General features: G+C 39.0%; 1 protein-coding gene across 2 annotated transcripts in view; it reads left to right on the plus strand.

Moving 5' to 3' along the window:
* The window catches only part of TRANK1 (tetratricopeptide repeat and ankyrin repeat containing 1), a 51,670-nt gene that overhangs the window by 4,356 nt on the left and 25,338 nt on the right, over positions 1-21,976 (plus strand). For both annotated transcript variants that reach the window (XM_021553324.4, XM_077786598.2), the window contains exons 2-11: positions 5,864-5,998; positions 6,996-7,119; positions 8,282-8,429; positions 9,408-9,526; positions 12,874-12,957; positions 16,390-16,528; positions 16,969-17,100; positions 18,822-18,989; positions 20,797-20,952; positions 21,325-21,576. In XM_021553324.4, the coding sequence (XP_021408999.3) occupies positions 5,865-5,998; positions 6,996-7,119; positions 8,282-8,429; positions 9,408-9,526; positions 12,874-12,957; positions 16,390-16,528; positions 16,969-17,100; positions 18,822-18,989; positions 20,797-20,952; positions 21,325-21,576 (1,456 nt within the window). In that variant the 5' untranslated portion in view covers position 5,864. The remainder of the gene's footprint in view (positions 1-5,863; positions 5,999-6,995; positions 7,120-8,281; positions 8,430-9,407; positions 9,527-12,873; positions 12,958-16,389; positions 16,529-16,968; positions 17,101-18,821; positions 18,990-20,796; positions 20,953-21,324; positions 21,577-21,976) is intronic.

Genomic DNA, 21,976 nt, shown 5'->3' on the forward strand with positions numbered 1-21,976 from the left:
TCTGCTTGTAACCTGGTCAGTTATAAGCTGTTATTTTTTGTCTCTGCTGTTTCCTCAGGGCCTCCTCTGAAAATACAGGTGATGTCCAGATTTTTCATTTCACTTTTCAGCATGCAGTGGAAAACTGAGAGAAGTAAACTTTTCCCTGCTTTTCACTGTCAAGGTTAGGCTTATACACATTGAAAGGTGACTGTGTTCTCTAAATATGTCTTTGGTAGCTGTTGTTGTCAGGAAAACAGGTAAAACTGGCTAGCAGGCAGAGCATTGCCATAGTTACGGCCACTTTCAGCCTTCTTGACCTGTATTTTTCCTTCTTTTACTGGGTCTGCTGTGACATTCAAATATGTCTGTATCAGGTCATGAGGAAAGTGTCATTTGGAAGATCTGAATATAGTGTCCTTTTGCTGGGTGACTGCAGGGCTGCCTGCATGGTGCCAGATGGTCCTAGTGGTGGGCATGCAGCTGCAGATGATAGTGAAAGGGTTTTAAAATCATGGGGATTTGGGGGTTAGAAGGAAAATTAAGCTTAGTAGGCCCTGGGAAAGTATAGGCCTTGTACTTACTAGAACTGCACCTATGTAGATAGTATATGATAAATGATATAATTGTTAGATGTGATGATTGTTTAGTAATTAAATATAACTATTGTTTAATCATAAGAATAATCATGAGAAACTGTGGCCAGGGGCTTGAGAAAGATCACGAGAAACTCATGCTTGGATAAAGTCAATGTATACAATAGAACAATATAAGTTTAATAATTAATATGTAAGTTATATAATGATAGAATATAAAATACATTCAGCTCGAAAGCCATGTGAGTCAGATTTGGGTCTGTACCTCTGATTCCCAAAGCTCTTCATTAAAAGCACCTGCATATAATCATATCCTGTGATTATGTGTGTTCCTCTGGTGTAGCAGAAGGGGTGATGGCCTTTCTTGGCATCATGCTCTTGGAGCCAGGATGCTTTTGTTAAAGGAGAGCTAATAGAACCCTGAGGTTTCCTGTTGTGAAAGCATGAATTATTTGAATGCTATTAAATGTGTTTAGTTGTAACTCAGCCACAGTGTAGATGCATTGTTGCATCTTTTCCAACCTGTTGTCAGTTTGTAATATCTACATCTTGGGTTAATGAGGAAGAAGGAATGATTTTCCTGCTTAATAGGACCGAGGAAAGCACAGTCTTTAGAAGTCAGATTTCCTGAAAATAGGAGGATTCTTATTTGTCACCATTCTTTAAATTCAGATGCAGAGCTCCTAAGATTGCTGTACTTTATTTGTTCTTTGAATTATGGAAATCTACTGCGCTTGGAGAATAAAAACATTTTTCTACCACTGAGTAATGCCATAGGGATGGATCCTTAAGGCTTAACTTTCAGGATTGAAAATAATTAAAAGCATGGCTATGAAGACCTTCTAATTTTTTTCTGTGAATTAAACAATGTCATGCAATTTCTCTTTTTAAAATGTGTAAAGCAGATGCAGACAGAAAAATCAAAGGCTGGGGTTCAGTCTCAGATTTCTGAAATTTTTAGCACTGCCAGCTTCAGATGTTCAGAAAGCATAAGCTGGCCTCTTGAGACCCATAGCTGGCATAAGGACCACAACATTTTTCAATAGTGACAAATGGCTTTTCTGGGCAGTCTCCATTTGTGTTTTCAAAATTATCTTCTGAAGCAAGAGGAATCAAAACTTAGCATTGTAACCACTCTAAAGCTCCCTGCTTCTGACAGCAGTCTGACTGAAGCAGTTCAGTGGGACACTGACAAGCACAGTAACGCAAGGGTTGATGACATGTAAAGTAAATGGGAATTTTGACCACTGGCAGCAGTAGGGTTTAGAGTAGATTGTTTCTGACTTAGCTGTATAATCTTTTGGTTTAATTCTGTGAGTAAAAATTAATGTGCTTCATTTTGCTGTCACATTTGGGCTGGTCTCAGGAGTCATGAAAAAAGTAAACCAAGTAGATCATGTTGTCTGTTTTATTTTTTTTTTGTTTGTTTTGTTTCTGTTTTATTCCTGTGAATTATAAGGTCTCAACAATGCCCTGGGAAGGGTCTCTCATACCTTAGGGTGGCCCCACACCTTTTTGTGTGAGAAATCCCTGCTTCATGAGGGTGACGTGTCTGGCTGGGATGTAGTTAATTTTCTTCATGGTAGCTAGCATGGTGCTTTAAATTGGTAAGCAAAACAATGCTGATAGCACAGTGATGTTTTAGCTATTGCTGAGCAGTGTTTGCACGGTGTTGATGCCTTCTGTTCCTCACTCGGTCTCCCGGTGAAAAGGTTTGGGGTGCACAAGAGACTGGGAGAGGGCACAGCTGGGCAGATGACCCAAACTGACAGAAGGGATTGTCCGTGCCCTATGGCATCATGCTCAGCCATGGTGATGAGAGGAGGGGACTTAGAGGGACTAGCCTTCCCTCTCTTGGGAACCTGGGCATTATTCCATGGCACGGGGGTGGTTAATGACTGCCTTTGCATCACTTTGTTATCTTTCTCTCTTCTTCCAGGTCTCTTTTGGTTACTGTGCAATTTTTATCTTGACCTGCAAATTTTTTTGGTTTTATTTCTTGTTTTCTCTTTCCCTATCCCACGAGGGGTGGTGGGATGCAAGCACTTAGCTGCCCAGTGGGGTTAACCCACAGCGCTCACCCCCAAAAAATCTTTCTAGAGTTGTATCCAGATACAGCTGTGGCTTTTACCTGTGCCAGTTAAGGCAGAGTAATAGACAAGTTTCATTTAATGCTCCTCACGCTTGATAGACTTTACATAATAGGCCCTTTGTTAGTCTGTTGGTTTTGAGTTAAAATTCTTTGTGCTGCAGGAAGATGTTGGGCAATAGCAAGACATGCTGTGCTAGTCTTCACAGCAGTTCTTTTGGAGAATTAACTTCGATGTCAGATCTGCATACCCAGTGTATCTCATGGGTCTGCAAACTTGGGTGTAGTTGCTAAAGCCTGCAGCAGACATCCCAGTTATTTATATGATCTACAGTTTAAAGTTTTGGCTGGGAAACTCCAGTTCTGGAAAAGGATGGGAACTTTTATTCTGGTGAAAATTCTTGCTGCCTGGAAAGGGGAGGAAGGCATGCTGCCTTCTGATCTTAAATGGGGAGTTCAGTTGCAAAATTTATCAGCACAGGACACGTTGGAAAGTTGTTTTAAAATGTTTGTTGTTGCTTCTGCTGTACTGTGGGAAAAACAATCTTTTAAATATCTTGTAAATGCCTTTTATTTGTACTTGTACTTTTAGTATATTCCAAAGAAAAGACAAAAAAATACAATTCTGGGGGAAAATATTACACTGAGTAGAAGCATAGCTTTCTTTAAAAAAAGAAGAAAACTGAAATTAAGCTATAATTTGGAAAACCACCAGTTCATATGTATTCCTACTTGAAAAAACTCCTGTGTAGCTGACCTATTTTAGTATTTTTCTTGAGAAAATAATTTGTCAAACTTTCTGATGATAAAGAATTGAAATCTGAAAGAATTAGACAAAAGATGAGGTAGAACCATCTTTTAGCACTTGTTTTTTTTTTCCATTGTTCTGTTGCTCTATTTTTTAACCTTTTTTTCACCTTAATAATGCTCATACCATACATTTCATGCAGTGTAAAAGAAGCCCTGAATATGTTATGAGTACAGTTGATTTGCTATCTGGAGAAGTAGTATTTTTAAAGTATGTACTGTATGCACATTGCTCAATAAAGTAATGATTTCATTTGCCTGGGAGAAATGTAAAAATTACACCTCTAGCATGACTGATTGTCATACATCCTCCAGGTAGCTGGGACCTCTTTTTCTTGAGTTTAGTTTTTATCCAGGATTTAATCTATTCTTGGTCCTTCCCTGGAATTAGCAAGCTGATGGTTCAATTACAGATATCATCATGGAGTGTTCATTTGTTTAATTAAGATGTGACTTCTGACAGGTCATTTCCCAGTCAGTCTGAAGCAGTGCAGATCTGAGCTTTATGGTTTCACCTGATTTTTCTGCTGTTGCCTTTTGAGAGCTGTGGGCTGCTGCTCTCCCATCTGCTTAGTGCACTTTGTGAGCCTGACAAGTCCTTTTTGTGCTTGGATAAATGCAAAGGCACAGTGCCATCTGTAGTGTGCTTCATCATACCTCTGTGCTCACAAGACAGCACTGATTCTTGGTGTTTCAGCCTCATCATGAGGAGTACTACAGAGAAAATACATCAGTAATGTTTCTTGCTTTGTCTGTAAATTCATATACTTAAAAATATCTAGTTTGCTGTGTAGTCAGGAGATCTTGCAGGTATTTCAGTCCTGTTTTCAGCTAGGATAATTTTCTACTCAGTAGCTGGTACAGTGCTGTGTGTTAGATTTAGTATGAGGAGAATGTTGATAACACCCTGATGTTTCAGTAGTTGCTGAGCTGTGTTTGCCCTAAGTCAAGGACTTCTCAGTTTCTGATGCTGTCCTGTCAGCTGCAGAGGGGCACAGGAAGCTGGGAGGGGACACAGCCAGGACAGCTGACCTGAACTCACCCAATGCATATTCTCTATTATAGAATGTCTGTGGAAAACTGGCCAGGGACACTCCTCAGGAGCTGGCTGAATGTTGTTCAGTGGGTAGTGAGCAATTGTACTGTGCATTAGTTGTTTTGTTCTACGTTTATTATTAGTACTATCAATGTTAGTATTTTCCCTTCTTTTTCTATGATGTTAAACTATTTTTATGCCAACACACAAATTTTACTTTTTTTTCCCCCTAATTCTCTCCCCCATCCACTCAGGGAGTAGGGGGGTGAGCTGAGGTTTATGTGGTGTTTAGCTGCCTGACAGACTAAAACCTTTACATTATGTTAGCATGTAGCAAAGGTTGCAGATCTTATGGGTTTTGTTACAGGCCTGTTAATACCTGGATAATAAGTAAATCTCTGCATTCTTATTTGGTGAATTAATCTTACTTAATTGCACTGAGGTTTGTGAGATTCATACAGGTTTTTACAGGTAATGGAAACAGCTTTTAATCATAAAATTAATCTATAAAGAATGATTCTACACAGCACTTTAGCACTGGATATTTCTCTTGTCTGTTTCTTGTGTTCTGTTTCTCATACATGTAGCATGTAACTGGTTTTCCTCTTGGGTTTGTTTCTTTCATCTAGCTGCTTGACCATGTGATTAGTTTTCTTTAATGACACTGATTTTAGAATTTTAATGATGAAATAGGTTTTCAGTAAGTTACAGCTGATGCTAGTTTCAACCTTTGTTTTCTTTGGCCACTTCCTGTATTCACTTTAATAACTATCTTAAGTCTGATTCAAGGTCCTTCAGCACTATTACTGTACTATGTTACAATATTTTCTTGCAGTAGTTAAGTTTCTAAGCAGTTCTGTATGCATTGGATTGTTGAGTATCTAGATGGAGGGCCTGGATAAAAAATTCATAAATAAAAAGCAAGTAAATGAGTTTTGTGTTTAATTGAAATGTGTAGCTTCATGTGTTTCTTAAGCATATAAATGCTGTGTTTTCTTGGATATTTTCTCCTGCGTTGAGCATATGCTCCCACATTGAAATAATTTAGACTCCTAATTTAAAAGATACAGTTTAAGACCCGAGGATAAAAATTGAAACAACAACCAGTGGTAGATCTGGTTAGCTGAAGTTTATTAAAAACTAGATTAAAAGTTGAGGAGGCATTAACAGCAAAGAGAGCTCTATTTTACTAGTCTATTTTGCAGGAAACAAAAAAGATGTGCTCTTTTGTCCTCCTTACCAAATATGCAAAAACTAAGATGAAAAATTAAGTAAATTATTCAGGAAAAGAAATGTCTCATAAGTCAGTGCTTCTGTTTGATTATTTTTTTTTCTTTCTTTTTTTGCTTTCTTTAGCATGGATCCCATGACATATGCACAGTTGAAGAGGCAAGCTGGGAACCAGGATTTTAAAAATGGAAATTACTCTTTGGCCATCAAAAACTATGATGAAGCTCTACAAACACTTGGTTATTTAATGCAATGGGTTCCGTAAGTATTCTTGAATGATGAGATGTAAACCATATGACAAGCCTGAAATATGTAAATATGTACAGCTGCACTGTTAATTCAAAACTCTGTTTTTTGACCTAACAATTTTCTTGTATCTTTTTTTCACACTCTTTAGTGTACCAGTTTTATAGTTATTCTGTTCCATACATTTATGTGAGAGATTAATTAGTGACTTAAATCTGGATATTCTTGCATAAACATCTATTATAAATTAGTACGATTAAAGCTCAGATGCTGAGATTTTGCCATGTCCTGGCAATCATCTGATTATCTGTATCTGTATCTGTAAAATGATTCATGCAGGTTACTTTGTTCTTGTTATTCTCAGTATTCTGTGACTTGTTAAAAATAGTTTTTCAGCAGGAGATTTCTTTGGGTATTTCTTTCCAGATGCACTTTTAAGTGCTTTTTATCAGTTGGTAATATTATTAATGATTAAATAGTTAGTATTATGTTAACTATTAAATATTCATTACTACTGTATATTAACGCTGCTGTTAACCTAATTGAACACAGGCCACTCATTTATTTTAAATGTGGATTTTTCTGTTGACTTCACCAAGTGGTGATACACCAAAATGCATTGAGGTTGTTTTTTGATGACCCAAAAGTGTTTAGTCCTCCTTCCATCTCACAGCTTCCATTCATGTGTCTGTTTTCCCCCATTCCTGGCTGCTGGCGTTCACTGGCCCATATGGAGGTGTATTGAGGTGGTCTGAACTCTTGCTAAATCCTCATATTACTTCAGAAAACACCAGGTTATCTCTATGGGTGTCACTAAAGTATCATTAGGATATCTCCATGACATTTTATAGCCAATATTCAAATGATCTTTATTATCTCCAACTACATTTTTTTACCTCTGATTTTGTCAGGTGGGTGATATGTATAGTTTTTTCATTTATTTGTCTCACTGACTATAAAGTATGATCCTTTATCAAATGAATAAACAGTAATGCTAAAACCATATCTTTAGGTGTTCCCGGGACATAGCTGTGTTGTTGTGCAACAAATCAACTGCTCTGTACTGCCTGGGCAAATGGAAGGATTCAATGGTTTTGGCCCACCAAAGCTTACAGTGGGATCCGGAGTATGTTAAGGTATTCAGATGCTTGAGCTGGCAGTTTTTGCATGCCTTGCTTGCTTTTTTAGAATTTATTTTTTATTTAATAGTGGTGTAATGATCTTCTTTTTATTGTGTTTTTGCTTTGGGGCATGATGAGTAAATATAGCATAAAATTCCAGAATCAGTGTTGATTCTACACATAAGCATGAGATTCATGGCTGTAATATTATTTTTAATGGAATGAAGCAGCTCTCTTTTGCACCGGGAGATGCTGGTTCTCTCTAGGTCTCAGTGAGAGAGGTACCAATGCTTTCAAGAAATGTAACTATCAATATCCCAAACAAGAGTTACATTTTAATACATCTCCAGTTCCTGGGAGTGGTACTTGGTGACCGAGGTCATATTGTATTTCCTGTGGACAGAACAATACGTTACACTTGGCTTGTGATTAAATGCACATTGATTAAGTACACCTTGACTCAAGTAGACATCTCCTAAGAATAAGTAGGAGTTGTACAATATTTATGATACAGAGTTTACTCTTGGATTGGCTTTTATGTGCAATAAACAGTCTTCTGGTCTAACACAAAAGACTCCTGGAGCCTTTAGTAGAACGTTTTTTGTTTAGATATGGTGAAATTGCATCCAAATGCCCATTTAACTTGTGCTGTGTTGCAACATTGCTAGTTACCTGATTTGAACAAATTAACTCCACTGTGACTCTGAGCTGGTACAACCTAATTCAGGGTGAATATAAATATGTTTAGGTGCTGTTGGCTGAAGAATACATGCATTGTGGGAAATACTGCAAAATGCAATGATGTGGAAACATAAATATATATTCTGGACCTTGTGACACAAAAAACTTCAGTCTTGTCCAGAGGATTTTAACATACAGCTGCTGAAAGTATGTCTTTCATCCTGTAGTTATTTTCCAAGCTTTAAATTTCAGGATTCCACTTTTAGTGTCTGTGATAATATGAGTAACATACTGTGAATTTCAAGGGATTAGAATAAAATAATTTATTTCAATTTTTTTTTACTCTGTGTAAAAGAAGCAGTGGAAATAGTCCTACATGTAATTTTTATAACATAATGTGAGAATTAAAAAAAAAGAAAAAAACAAACTTTTTTGTTTGGTAGTAAGTATCTCTGAATATTTTCCCAGCATCTTTTTTTTCTCCTTTTTTTTTCAGGCTTATTATAGAGCTGGCCACTCATTCATCATGTTATCAAAGTCTAATGAGGCAGTTTCTATGTTCCACAGAGGTCTGGTTCTCCTGAATTCTGCAGATCAAACTCAAATTGCTGAGTTTATAGCAGGAATCTTCATAAGTGTCAATGGTAAACTCAAATTAAAACCTTAATTTTTCTAAGAGCCTTTCAGTAGTGATGATGACACTTAGTAGCATGTCCTTTGTGAGATCATGCCTTTGATTCTTCAGTGTGTCAGGCCTGTTTGAGGATTATGAATATACTGAGGATGTGATGAATTTGGTCCAGTTTGCATACAGCAGACACCAACAATCTCAAAGCAGTGCAGGGAAGTGAGTTGTCTCACAGGAACACATCAATTATGGAATAGTTAGGAAAGGTCAAAATTTACAGTCAGGAAGACAAGATTGGAGATTGGGAGCTCCAGATCCCAGAGGCTTTAAGTGGGTTTTGTCCAGATCACCCTTCTTTTCTTTTAGCCAGGTAGATTTGAAAATAATTAGAAGATAGGCAGTTTAAACTTTGTTACAATGGAGTGTATTTCAGTGTGGATGATTTTCTCGCAGATAGTAATGGACAACAATGTGGTCTTCCCCTGGGATTGTATGGTTGTTTTTCAGCAATGTCCATTGTCTGTCTCCCTGCCCTCTCTCCCCAGTCTCTCCTCCTCTACTTGCTTTTAGTCTGTTTAGTATGCTTTGTCTGATGGGCCTACAGCCATGGCAGGAGATTTCAGGCTGTGCCTCTGCTGCCTTTTCTTGAGCCTGTAGCCCAACGTTAAGGTCCTTGATTGATGGTTGCTGAGTCAGAAGCTGATTGACATGTAAGTGAAAGAATTGCCATGAGGTTCACAATGCCTTGGCGCTTTGAGGTGTTTCTTGAGAGCAGGGATTAATTTCACCCCCCTTTAATGAAGTCTAGACACTGATAAAGAGGGTGCTGAATCAGTTGGGTGTGACCAGTGTTTGTTAAGCCCTCACTGGGCAATCCCCTGGGTATTGACCAGTGCTAAAATGATCACTGTGTTATGAATTAATTGAGCTGGACACTCTGACCTTTGAAGTGCTGTGTGTACCAAATAGTCTTCTCTATTGCTTATTCTTGCAGACGAACGACTCTTGCCACCAGCTTTCTACCCTGCATATGATTATATCTTCAGTGCACGTTTCAATGCGCTGATTTGGCAAGCAGTGATAGAAAGGCTGGCCCAGAAAGGGAAGTGGCGGGTAAGTGTGTCACCACGTCACCGTGTCACCGCGTCACCCTGCATTGCATGTTGGGCACTCATGTCTTACCACTTCAGCATAGATTTGTGTTGCCTTTAAAAGCCAAAACTGTGAATATATATTGCTGCCTGGTTCAAATGTCTTGATTTTTAAGACTTGGAAAAATGCTTTCAGTGATAAATAATTTCTGAAATTCATTTCTGAAAGGGATATGATAGACTTGAAATCCTGCTTGTCTCTTGCTGCTGTCTGTTGTCTCTCTTACAGTACCACCTAGACTCACTATTCAATTCAATAATATTCAAATTAGAGGGGAAATATACAAATTTATTTGTGGTCCCTTTTACTTTTCCTTCTGTATGACAAGCTGGATTTTTGAAACTGTCGGTGAAAAACCCACAATAAAGGAGCATCTCAATGGAAGTACATGGTTGTTGAGAAAAAACAGATAATAGAAGGTAGATAATCTGAAATTATTTTAGTCCTCTCAACTGTGGAAAAAACTGATCATTGTCAACAACATTGGGATGTTGTTGGTGAGGTGCAGTAGGGGCAGCAGGGCACCTGTGAGGAGTGGCTGGAGTGTGTCACTTCCAGCTGGCTCTGCTGGCCCTATTTTAGAGCATGGCTCAGCCAAGGTGGTGGTGCCTCAGAGAAAGTGTGTTTTAGCAAGGGCCAAGCTACCTGGGAGAGTGAGGGGGAAAGAGTGGGAGAAACCATCCTGCGAGCCCCAGGGGTAAAGAAGGAGGAGGTGCTCCAGGCCCAGAGCAAGGGGCTCCTCTGCATCCTGTCACAGGCAAAATGGAAGCTTCAGCTGAGGTTTATCAGGGAACCCTCTTGTTAAATCATAAGGTTCAGATAGGACCCACTTGCTTTTTGAACTCTTCAGAGGGTCGCCTAGATACTGTTGGATCCAATCCTACTCCCAGACTTGGTGAATGGTTTATGTTTAAAGGATAATATACATATAATTGAACTTTTATATGACTTTGTCCCACTGGGTTAAGGATGGCAAACCAAATACATATATATATATATATATATATATATATGAATAAAATTAATAACTTGTATAAATTTATGGTAATGATCAGACTAAAATACATTAGTCAGAATTATTTATTACACGGAACAGATAGTTTTAACAGTTAATAAATATTGTATAATAATATATACACTATGTAATAGTGTGCTATTTATTGAAGTAATAATAAAGCATTGGTATTAAAAATGGAAAAATTGTTATTATGTAGAGATTGGTGTTACTCAGCCATGCCAGTGGCCATGAGCAAACCTCTTTTGCTCAGCCTCCAGGAGTAACCTTGAGGGCAATCTCCACTCAAGGGAGGAATCTCTGCACACATATATGAAGGGTTATGTTAGAAGACCCTGCTTTTAAAAAGTGTGACTGTGCTTTTGTCATATAAAGTGACTGTCAGTCATATATTTCTAGACTGGCTGTGTCAGCTTAACAGCTTTAGATAAGTTATCAGTAGTATCACCTGTTGGTTCCTGTATCAGGAACTTTGCTGTGTCATCACTGGTAGCAGTGTCTGTCAGAAAACGCTGTTTTTCACATCCTCAGAATGTGTAACTGGGATTGATGAGTCAGGCTGGTCTCAGCATTCTTCAAGACCATAAGCAGTGTGACCTTCCCTTCTCTATCCATCACTGATAACTTTTACAAATAAGGTAAAGTTCAAGCTGTTTTACCACCACTTTACCATCACTCTGCTTAGGCAGAGTAGCTTGTGGAGAGGCCATGAAGGAACAGGGTTCTGACAGTAACCACAGCCTGTGGAGGACTCACACTGGAGCTATGGACTCACTGGGGCCCCACATTCCCCATGCAAGCTCCTACTCTGGGCAGGGACATCTTTCACTAGATCAGATTGCTGAAAGGCCAGCCAAACCTGACCTTCAACACTCTTAAGGATGGGGCATTCAGAGCTTTACTGGTCAGCCTGTTCCAGTGCTTCACCACCTGTATCATAAAACTTTTTTTTCTTATGTCCAATGGAACAAACTTTCTTTCAGGTTAAAACTGCTGCCTCTTGTCCTGTCACAAAGGCCTTGTTAAAAAGTCTTTTTTTAAAGCCCCTTTTTTTATATTGACTTTATTGCAGTAAATTTTCCCTGCAACCTTCTCCAGGCTGAATAACTCCAGAGAGTTGCTCCATCCCCATCTAATAGGGGGATGGAGAGTTGCACCATTTTGTGGCCCTCCTCTGGACTCATTCCAACAGGCCCATGTCTTTACTGGGGATCCTAGAGCTGGATGTAACATTCCAGGCTGGTCTGCTGGTCGAGCAGAGTCACCTCCCTTGACCTACTTTTCATGCAGCTCAGGATCCCCTTTGTTTTCTGGGCTGTGAGTGCACATTGCTGGCTTTTATCCTATTTTTCATCCACCATTATCTCACAGGTCCTTCTTCTTTAGTCTGTATTGATACTGGGGATTGCCCTGGCCCAGGTGAAGGACCTTGCACTTGGCCTTGTTGAACTTCCTGGGGTTCCCATTGGCCTGCTCCTCAAGCCTGTCGGAGTCCCTCTGGATGTCATCCCTTCCCTTGAGCATTATCAACTGCATCACTCAGCTTGGTGCCATCTGCAAACTCGCTAAGCAATTGAAGGCACCTGACTGGCAGTGTCATTAAAGAAGACAGTGAATGTACTGGTCCCACTAGAGGCACTGGAGGGACACCACTCACTGCTGGTTTCCACTTGGACACTAATCCATTGACTACAGCTCTTTGGATGCAGCCATTCTGCCAATTCCTTATCCATCCAGCAATCCATTTGTTAAACTGACACCACTTCAATTTAGAGCTAAGACTGTTGTGGGGCACTATATTGAAGACCTTATAGATGGCATACATAGTCCTTCCCTTGTCTTCTGGTGAAGCTAGGTGGGTTTTCAAGAAGCAAGGCAAAGTTTTTTAGAGAAACTGAGAAAACCGAAGAAAGCAGAAGATACAGTATGCATTTCTTGCTTTCTGCTTGGGATGTTGGTGTTAGCTGGACAGTGTTGTCCCCAGGATAAATGTCCCTTCCTAAAGCAAAGCACTGGAAGTATTCCAAGTATTGGAGAATGTTTTAGGGCCTAACTTTTTTAACAGGGTTTTTATTTCTGAAGAAACTTTCATCACTTCATACCTTCCTACACTCCAGTGTATATTACATTAATTCAGTTGAAAATTAGAAACTGAGATTCAGTTGTGATGTGACAAAAGACCTGACTGAAATATTGTTAGCCTGTGTTGGCTTTCTGACAAGATCTGATGAGGCAGTGGAAAACAAAGTTTTAAGTGTACTTATAAGAGCATTAATGTTTGGGTTTTTTTCAGTCTTGTCTGTTGTTGTTGTCTGAGAAGCAAGAGTTGCCCCGTGATCTCAGAGTTAACCAGGTATCTCTGAAGAATCTCTTTGAGGTAAGTTCGTGTTTTCTATTTCTTTTCTTCCGAATAACTTTAGTGAGAGATTTTCCATCTTGAACCAAGAAAAATAAATTGAAAAATAATACATGGATGTTATATGAATGTACTTTATCATCTATTTGTTTGAAAATTTAACTTCACGTAATGTAGTATTTCTGAATGAAATTTAATATTTCCAAGGTGCATTAATATTACAAAGGTGTAGTTGGAAGCTGTCTGTGAGCCAGGAGCTGCTGGGAGTTCACCAGCTCTGCAGCTCCGGAGCAGCCAGTTTCCATAGCAGTGACATACCAGCTTTCTAAAGGCATCTCACAGTGTTTGTGAGAAATTGAGAAATTCCATTGGGCTTACCATTGGACTCTTAGAATTATTTGGGTTGGAAGGGACGTTAAAGGTCATCTAGTTCCCCTCCACCCTGTCATGGGCGGGACACCTTCCACTAGGCCAGGTTGCTCAATGGCCCATCCAACCTGGCTTTGAGCACTGCCAGGATTGGGCACCCACCACTTCTCTGGGCAACCTGTTCCGATGCCTTGCCACCATCACAGTAAAGAATTTCTATATTTCTTACAGTTTCTTTCCTGGCAGGAACTTTAGAAGACATTAGCTGTAGTATCTCTTCTTGCCATTAAGTTAAGGTTTGGTGATGTATGAATGCAAGACTCACAAGCTGAGAGCAAAATTAATCTGTTTATTGCAGAGTTAAGACAGTATTTATACACTTAGTGTGAGAGTCTTTGTCCAGTCCTTCGCACGCAACCTGGCTGCAGGCCTGTAAGAAATCTGTCGGCCTGAACAGTTTGTTAAGTTTCCTCAAGGTTTGGAGGCTTCGAAGAAACAAGATGTCTTTCCTGTTCTCAGATAGTGCGTGGTTTCTCTCATGCTTCCCAGGAATTTTGTCAATATCAGGTTTTGCTGATTCTCACAAAGGTTTATGTTGCCCCAGGCCCCCAGCCGGGTAATAATTAGCATTGACTCTATGATTCTCAGAAGGCTGATCGATCCCTTTATTATTCTATACTTATTAAGAAACCCACCCTTATAGACAGTCATGATACAAGTGGACCCAATTGGTCCTTCCATCTAAACACCATCACCATTAGCCAATTAAGACTATTTTTACCCTTTGGGTAAACAAATCTCCGTAACACATTCCACACGTTCACAACAACAGGTGCAGCAAGTGAAGATAAGAATTGTTTATTGTTCTTTTCTCTGTTCTTCTCACTGCCATTCCCAGGACAATGCCTGGGAAAGTTGTACCTGTTGCTCTCTGTGGCCAAAGACATGCTGCCACAGGTTTAAGTTGTATTGATGGAATATACTAGAATTTGTCATTTGGCTGTTAACAGTCCTTGTGCTACTTTGGTTATAATAACTTAAAATTGGTGCTTTTACCTTAATTGTATTTCAGTTAGGTGCCTGACAGAGTGAGCAGGAGTAATTCTAAGGGTAATGCAAGGGAAATAAATTCTCATCTCCTTGTCTTTAGAGGTAGTGGAAGAATTAGTGAATGGATACATGCAAGCATGTCTTGTCTGGGTATCATTGGTGTGCTGTGCCAATGCTAGCACAGTAGCTCCACACTGGCAATGAAGCCTGGAAACACAGCAGAAGACCCATGCAGAGCGTCTTAGCAAAGTATCTTCCAGCAAAGCAAAATGCCCCATTGAGACAGGAAAAATGGGCAGGTTTTACAAAATAGTACTGCCCTTTTTTTGTTGAATTGGACCAACCAGTCTTACCTGTTCTAGTGGGTTTCTTGTACACATGGAAGGCTGAAAGAATCAAGACAAAAAAACCTTAAGTACTGATCCTCCTTTGCAAAAATTAGAAAATGTGGCTTTCTGACAACTCAAACTTCCCCTGCTGCTGCTATATTCTCTCTATAACCTGTTGTATTTTGGTTTGATAACTGTGCTCAAAGAGTAATTCTTGCCAGTCAAAATTTGGCATGAAGTATTAGAAAAAAAGACTTATTTGTAAATGTTGCAAGCATGTGTGAAGGCTGCTATTTAAAAAGATGACTGTCACAAATGGAGAAGTTTTGTCTGAACACTGTTTCCGACCACCTCCTCATGTCCTGATCCTTCTGGCATATTGTCTCAATTTCCATCTTAGCTTCTGCTGCACACCTCCAGAGTATCCTATATTGCTATACCCCTTGTAGACTGTGCTTCATGTTCATTAAGTCCTTGCTAGAATTTTTAAGTTCAGCTTGCTTCTGCTCAGGCTGTGTAGTTTCTCAGAATCCCAGAGTCATTGAGGTTGGAAGAGACCTTCACAATCAACACAGCAGCACTATAATCATCCCTAAACTCCAACTGACACATCCAGATGCCTTTTGAACACTCACTGGTTGGCAGCTTATTCCAGTGCCTAACCACTATTTCAGTCAAATTTTTTTCCTAATACCCGATCTGAACCTCTGCTGACCCAACTTAAAGCCATTTCTCCTCCTTCTTTCACCTGGAAGGTGGTGAAAAAGATCAACCCCCATCTGGCTACAGCCTCTTTTCAGGAGTAGTAGAGAACAAGGAGAGACGTCCTTGTTCTCTACTACTCCTGAAAAGAGTCTGTAGCCTCCTTTTCTCCAGGCTAAACAATCCCAGTTCCTTCAGCCTCTCCTGATCAGACTTGTGCTCCAGGACCTTTCACCAGCTCCATTGCCTTTTTCTGGACATGCTTCAGCACCGCAGTGTTTTTTTCTGTAGCGAGTGGCTCAGAACAGAACACAGGACTTGCAGTGTGGCCTTGCCAGTGCCAAGTGCAGATGGACCATTCCCACCCTGGTCCTTCAGGCCGCACTATTCCTGACATCAGTTTGTTGGGACTGAGGCCACCAGAGGAGGCCACCAAGATGATTACGGGAATGGAGCGCCTCTCCTGTGAGAAAAGGCTGAGAGAATTGCAATTGTTCAGCTTGGTAAAAGAAGGCTTTGTGGTGACCTAGTTGTGGCCGTCAGTACCTGAAGGGAACCTACAGGAAAGATGGTGAGAGACTTTTTACCAAAAGCATATCGTGACAGGAGGAGGGGGAATGGATTCAGAGTGAAAGACAGTCGGTTATCAGGAAGAAATTCTTTACTGAGAAGGTGCTGAAGCACTGGAACGGGCTGGCCAGAGAAGTTGTGAATGCCCCATCCCTGGAAGTGTTGGACATTGAATGGAGTTTGGAGCAGCCTAGTGTAGTGAAAGATGACCTTGCCTGTGGCAGGGGTTTGAAACTAGATGGTATTTAAGGTCCCTTCCCACCCAAGCCATTCTGTGTAAGTCTATGAAATAAATAGTTCCATTTTACAGTGGCTATGGCTTTGTTGTTGTTGTTCTACTGATTCTTGTCAAGAAAATATAGAAGTTAGTGAAAAAGAAATGGTTTTTGTGTATGCAAAAATAATGTGTTGTAATTGCTCTCTTTGCTACCAGACTTCTGAGTTGTATGGTCACGGAGAGAAGCTGCAGGAAGTAGCAGAGTTAGTCAAGTGGCTGATTTCCATTGGGGCGAAGGCCGAGTCCATCGGACTGTATCCACTGCATGCAGTTATCAGACTGTGTATCAAAGCAAGTGAGTGACATCTGCAGCTAAAATAAAACAATGCTGGCTTTTATCAGAGGACTGACTGGACCGTTTTTAAATTTAAAAAAATGTCCCAACATTTCAGGTCAGGTGATCTAGGTATAATCTTGCACATGCCAATAAAGCACTCTTTTAGAAATGTTGTAAACACTCTCCTTGATCAACCATGCCTGATAGTGCTGGAAACTTAATATAATTGTTCTTTTCTGTGTTTTGAAGCAGAAGTGTGAGTGATATGGGTGTTTTGTAACCCAAATACATCAGTTTTAAAAAAAGGTACAGTTTTTCTTTCCACCATCTCGGTGTGGAGGAACAGTTTCTTTGTGTGTGGTAGAGTCATGAGTCAACCTTAGATTTGCATCTTGCCACTCCAAAGGGGAAAAAGCCCCCAAGATCTGTTTCTTTAAATGTTTTTTTTATCATTTCAGCAAAGAACCATCTCTTCAGATGGTTACTGACTTGGAGGCCGGAGCTGAAGGATAGGATCAACCAGAAAGACAGAGATGGACAGACCCTGCTGCATATTGTGGCCTCTTCCAGTGAATATTCACAGAAACGCAGTAAATACTTTTTTTTTTTTGTGTGTGTGTATTGTTTTGTTTTTGTATGGAAAAATCTATAATGAAAGAAGGTTTCAGACCCTGGTGTTAACTCTTTCATACTAAGGAAGAAAATGAGAAAGTACCTGAATGCAGACTTACAGTAACAACTGATATTTAAACACTCCAAGTTTTCCTTTTTAAATTTCTGTGCCTGATGTGTGACCATTTTCTTTACTCTTTGATTTGTCTGGTTAGGGTTTTCTCATAAGTATGCTGCAGTTTTTAGAATCCTAGAAGTTACCTTTTAAATTTTGATGTGCCCTTAAAATCACATTAGACGACCTGGAGGCCTGAAACAAAGAGTTTTAAATCTAACAGCAGAAAGCTGTGAGACAAACATTCCTAGTAACAATTTTGAGTCAAAATTGGAAACATATTGGGAATTCACTTGCCATAGACATATTCAAAGAAACAAGAACTTTCAGATTGTATATAAACAGTCATTTATATACACTATATCATCCAACATTTTTATAGACACTCCCAAAAGCCTGCCCAATTTTGTGCATTATGGTATAGGTGTTTTGTTCTTAATTACCAGCAGAACATCTCATCTATCTTTTTAAATTAATAACTCAAGTTTTATTCAGCTAAACAGTACTTTATTACAGTTCCTGTCCTGGTTAGACAGTTACTACTGATTAGGTTTTCTGGGCTGTATAAACCTATGAAGTGGCTCCTTTACTGCACCTGCAGTGTATTAATCAAGTCCTCCTTAACTTTCAGGATCTTTCTTGTTCTATGGTATTTAATTAATCTCTAGTTATATGATAGCATTAAACAATCCTTTATTGAATTTTGTCCTTCAGCTATTGATTATGTTCTCTTCAACTATTAAGTTGTTCTTCAACTATTGATTAGAGGGTATGGGTCCATTGAGTTCCTTTCTGCAGGTCAGTGAGGTAATTTCTCAAGGTCTTCTACTGACATTCAGCCAACACAGGTCTAAATTAAAACCAGCTAATTAAACACAGTCGAACATTTCTTACCTAAGTAAACATAGTTCATTATAAAATTTTTAAAGGACCACAAAATTCGTGGGTCAGATATAACTTGCTGTCAGGCTTCTCCTATTCTTTTACATAGTTGAAAATTTAAAGCCTAGATAGCAGTATGCCTTGTCAGAGGAGGTAAACTAAATGCTTTCCTTCACAGTTTCTGTGGGATTTCATTTTGTTGCCCTGGCTTTTTTCCTTGTATCTCTTACTCTGCCCACAAGGTGGCAACAGGAAGCAAACATGACAGCCACGGCAGCACCAGACTTTTGGTTTCTTAAAGTTTATTTGGTAATATTCATATGGAATTTATTATGTAGAGAGCACATATTTTTGATATGTATTTATTTACTAACATTTATAACTTTATGTATTATATATAATATTGGAAAATATGTATTTTTATATGTATCTGCTAAAGTTTATTTCTTTATAGCTATATATAATAAATATTATAAATCATAAAATCACAGAATTATTACATTTGGAAAAGGCCTCTGAGATCTTCAAGTCGAGCCTTTGACTGACTTCCACATTGTCAACTGGAAGAATTTAGATTGTTTTAAAGTTAAAATTATGCTAGAAATTGTGCCAAGTAATTAAAAATAAAAAACAGAACAAAATAATATGAATTTGTGAATGTTAATTATTCTTCCCCTAATTTTTTTCCATGTATTGCTTTAGGACAAACAGAAGATGTGATCATGCTCCTGAATTTTGGGGTTGATCCCACTGTTCCAGATGCTCAGTCAAGATATGTCATAGACATGTTGAAAAAGAATAAAAACTTTGATGCTGTAAAAGAAGTCAGCAAGCAGATTGAGCAAAACACTTCCTCTGGGAAACAGACAGGTACTACATGCAGTTGTGCTTTCCCTGTTTTAAAATTACAACCTTTAGGTACAAAATAATTTTATTTCAAATAACTAATTGCATGTGTGTTTTATTGTAATTTTTCTTGTGAGTTGTCACTGTGATCTCCTGCTAGTCAGTAGTGAATGAACATTTTGTCCTTTCTTGAAAGCAACTGCTGTCTAAGTGATGTTCAAATCAAGCTTGGCATAAGGAAAGTTTTTAGGCTACATCTCAATTTTCATGTGTGTATTGCTTGTAAGTTTATTGGAAGACACTGGGTTTCATTGTGCTTGCATCTTACGGCTCCTGGAAAAGGAGATTTTATTTTTTTACTGTGGAGATCTCTGCTCTGGAGAAGGTTTTAATACAGTGATTCTCCATTAGGAGGTTAACACCAATACCTCAGTGGTAATAATGGCTTTGGTTGGCATTTTGGGTTGCACTGTCTTTTGTGGCCAGGATTTTTTTTGGTTTTTGGGTTTTCTTGGTGATGCACAGCCTGCAAGTTTTCTAAGCTTTCTGCAAATGAGAGGCTGGAGAATGAGCCTCAGCTTTACAGGTAACAATCTGAAGTTAGTCTTTCTTTCTAAAAAGATGACCAACCTTGTCTCTCTCTTTGTCCTAAGAGGTAAAGCTACTGTTTTGTGTGGTCTTTCATGTATCTGAATTCCTTGAAGCATTTAGGAAGTCCAAGCCAAGTTTTTTGGTGTTTGTTTAAGGGCATGTATTGGGACATTGTTTAAAATCTGCTATTTCTCATTACATAAATATCTCTTAAACTTCTAGATAACATTTTGGTGTGGTGTATATTTTTGGCTTTGTTTCTTAATTTTGAGAGGACAAATTCTTTTATGGATGTATTTTGTAAATGGCACTGGGGAATCAGACAAGCGCATTAAAAGTGCATGCTGCAAACATTACTGGGTTTAGTCATCTACTCAAAAATTTTGAACAATTATATAATTGCAGCATTTTCCTGCCTGCATACAGAAGATAGTACAGTTTTCAGCCCAGTGAATTATGGTAAATAGAGCCATGGTTTGACCTCAGTTGCCAACTAAGTATCAAGCAGCAGCTCACTCCCCCCTCCCTCCCATGGTGGGTTGAGATAAGAACAGTCTAAAAAATGAAATAAATTACTACCACTCCTATTATTATTATTATTATTATTATTATTATTATTATTATTATTATTATAGTTATTAAAAGGAGTGAGAAGAATGAACTCCAAGAAACACAAGTGATGACCAGTACAGTTGCTCACACCTCGATAACTGATGCCCAAATCATCCCCAAGCAGCAATGGTCCCTTCATGGCCAATTCCCTGTAGTTTATATAATAAACATCACATTTTTTGGTATGGAATATCCTTTCGCCAGTTCAAGCCAGCTGTCCCAGCCATGCTCCCTCCCAGTTTATTGTGCACAGGCTCGCTGGCAGAGTATGGGACTTGGAGAAGTGCTTGTCTCAGGGTGAGCACTGCTCAGCAACATCCAAAACATCACTGTGCTATCAACAGCATCCGCGTCCTACATTCAAAGCATGGAACTGTACCATTTACCAAGTAGAAACATAACTCTGTCCCAGAAAAAAACAGGACAAGAGTGTATTTGATGAAAGTATCAAACTTCCTTTGGGGTCAGAAATTCATCACAGACTGGCACTGGCAGTAAGAGTTTCAGCCATCTGTTTTTAATCTGCCACTACACATTTCTTAGAGCTCTGGCATGTAATGCATTACAGTCTTGCCCTGAAAACTTGCTGACAGGGAATTGGATTTTCAATTTCTGTTTTGTTTTGCAGGAGAGAATGATAGTGCCACAGCTGATACAGATTCTCTCCAGGATGTTCTGGAGCAGTTTGTCCAGTTCTACAGGTGTGAAAACGGAGCACATAATAAAAATGTGTTGAAGGAAGATGCGGTTAAGCGATTTCTGAAATGGCTGTCTTCTGTAAAAGGTACAGTGAATTCCCAGTTCTTCCTTTCACAAAACTTAATTGCCATGAAAAATGTGTTTGGTGCTAACATAAGCTTACTGCCCTTTTACCCTTCCTTCTCTTATCTGTTTCTCTAACTTTTATGACTGGAACAATGTGCTTTTAATTATATTTAAAGTTGTGTTTTGCACTTAGAACCAATGGAATATGCACAGAAATCAAAATCAAACATCAAAATGTTTAAACTTACTTGGATGACAATATAAGAATGAAAAAATATTTTGCTGTTCCTTACTTTCAATTTACGAGTTAATTATTCTGAAATTAGTTTGCAATGAGGTGGGTTTCATTATGTGTCTTTGAGTGAGTTATGTTGTCTTGGCTGTCTTACAGAAATCCCTGAAGAAATCTCATGCAACATCTCCAATGCCTGTGCTAGCAGCTTCATAAAACAGTTGCTGGGAAAGCAAATGTGGCATAAAGTTCTGCTGCTCCTAACAGGGAAAGCCAATGGGGAAAATCCATCAGGTGGAGGACTCTTCAAAGCCTGCAGTCTTTCAGATGTTGACATTGGCAACATTATCCAACAGTGTGAAAAATTGGACGCGCAAGTGCACCTCATAAGATGCTTGCTTGAACGAGGAGGTGAAAAAGTGTGATATTACTGTGCTATAAGAGATGCAGGATATTATTTGACATGTTGGGAACAAGATAGTCTCAGAAATACCAACACATGGGGTTTTTATGGCTCTGTGTAAGTGCAGCAGCTTGTTGGAGAACAGTGCATTGGCTGTATCTGCTGTGTGGGACATGGTGTAGCTAGTAAGGCTGCATGGGTGGAAGATGTTTATCAAATGAAATTTTCTGCTAGGGTTAGTAAAAGACTAAGGACTACCATTGCTCCCACCTGTAGTTTCTTTTGGGCCTTAATTTCTCTGTCTTTAGCCACAATGTTGTCCTGGTAGAAAGTGTAAGCTACAGCCTTTGAGTTCAGTCTGCTGTTATGGTACAAGTAACAGACTACTTCATTGATTTCAAAGGCTTG

Source organism: Lonchura striata, chromosome 2, assembly GCF_050655825.1.
Source record: "Lonchura striata isolate lonStrDom1 chromosome 2, ASM5065582v1, whole genome shotgun sequence".
Lineage (NCBI taxonomy): Eukaryota > Metazoa > Chordata > Aves > Passeriformes > Estrildidae > Lonchura > Lonchura striata.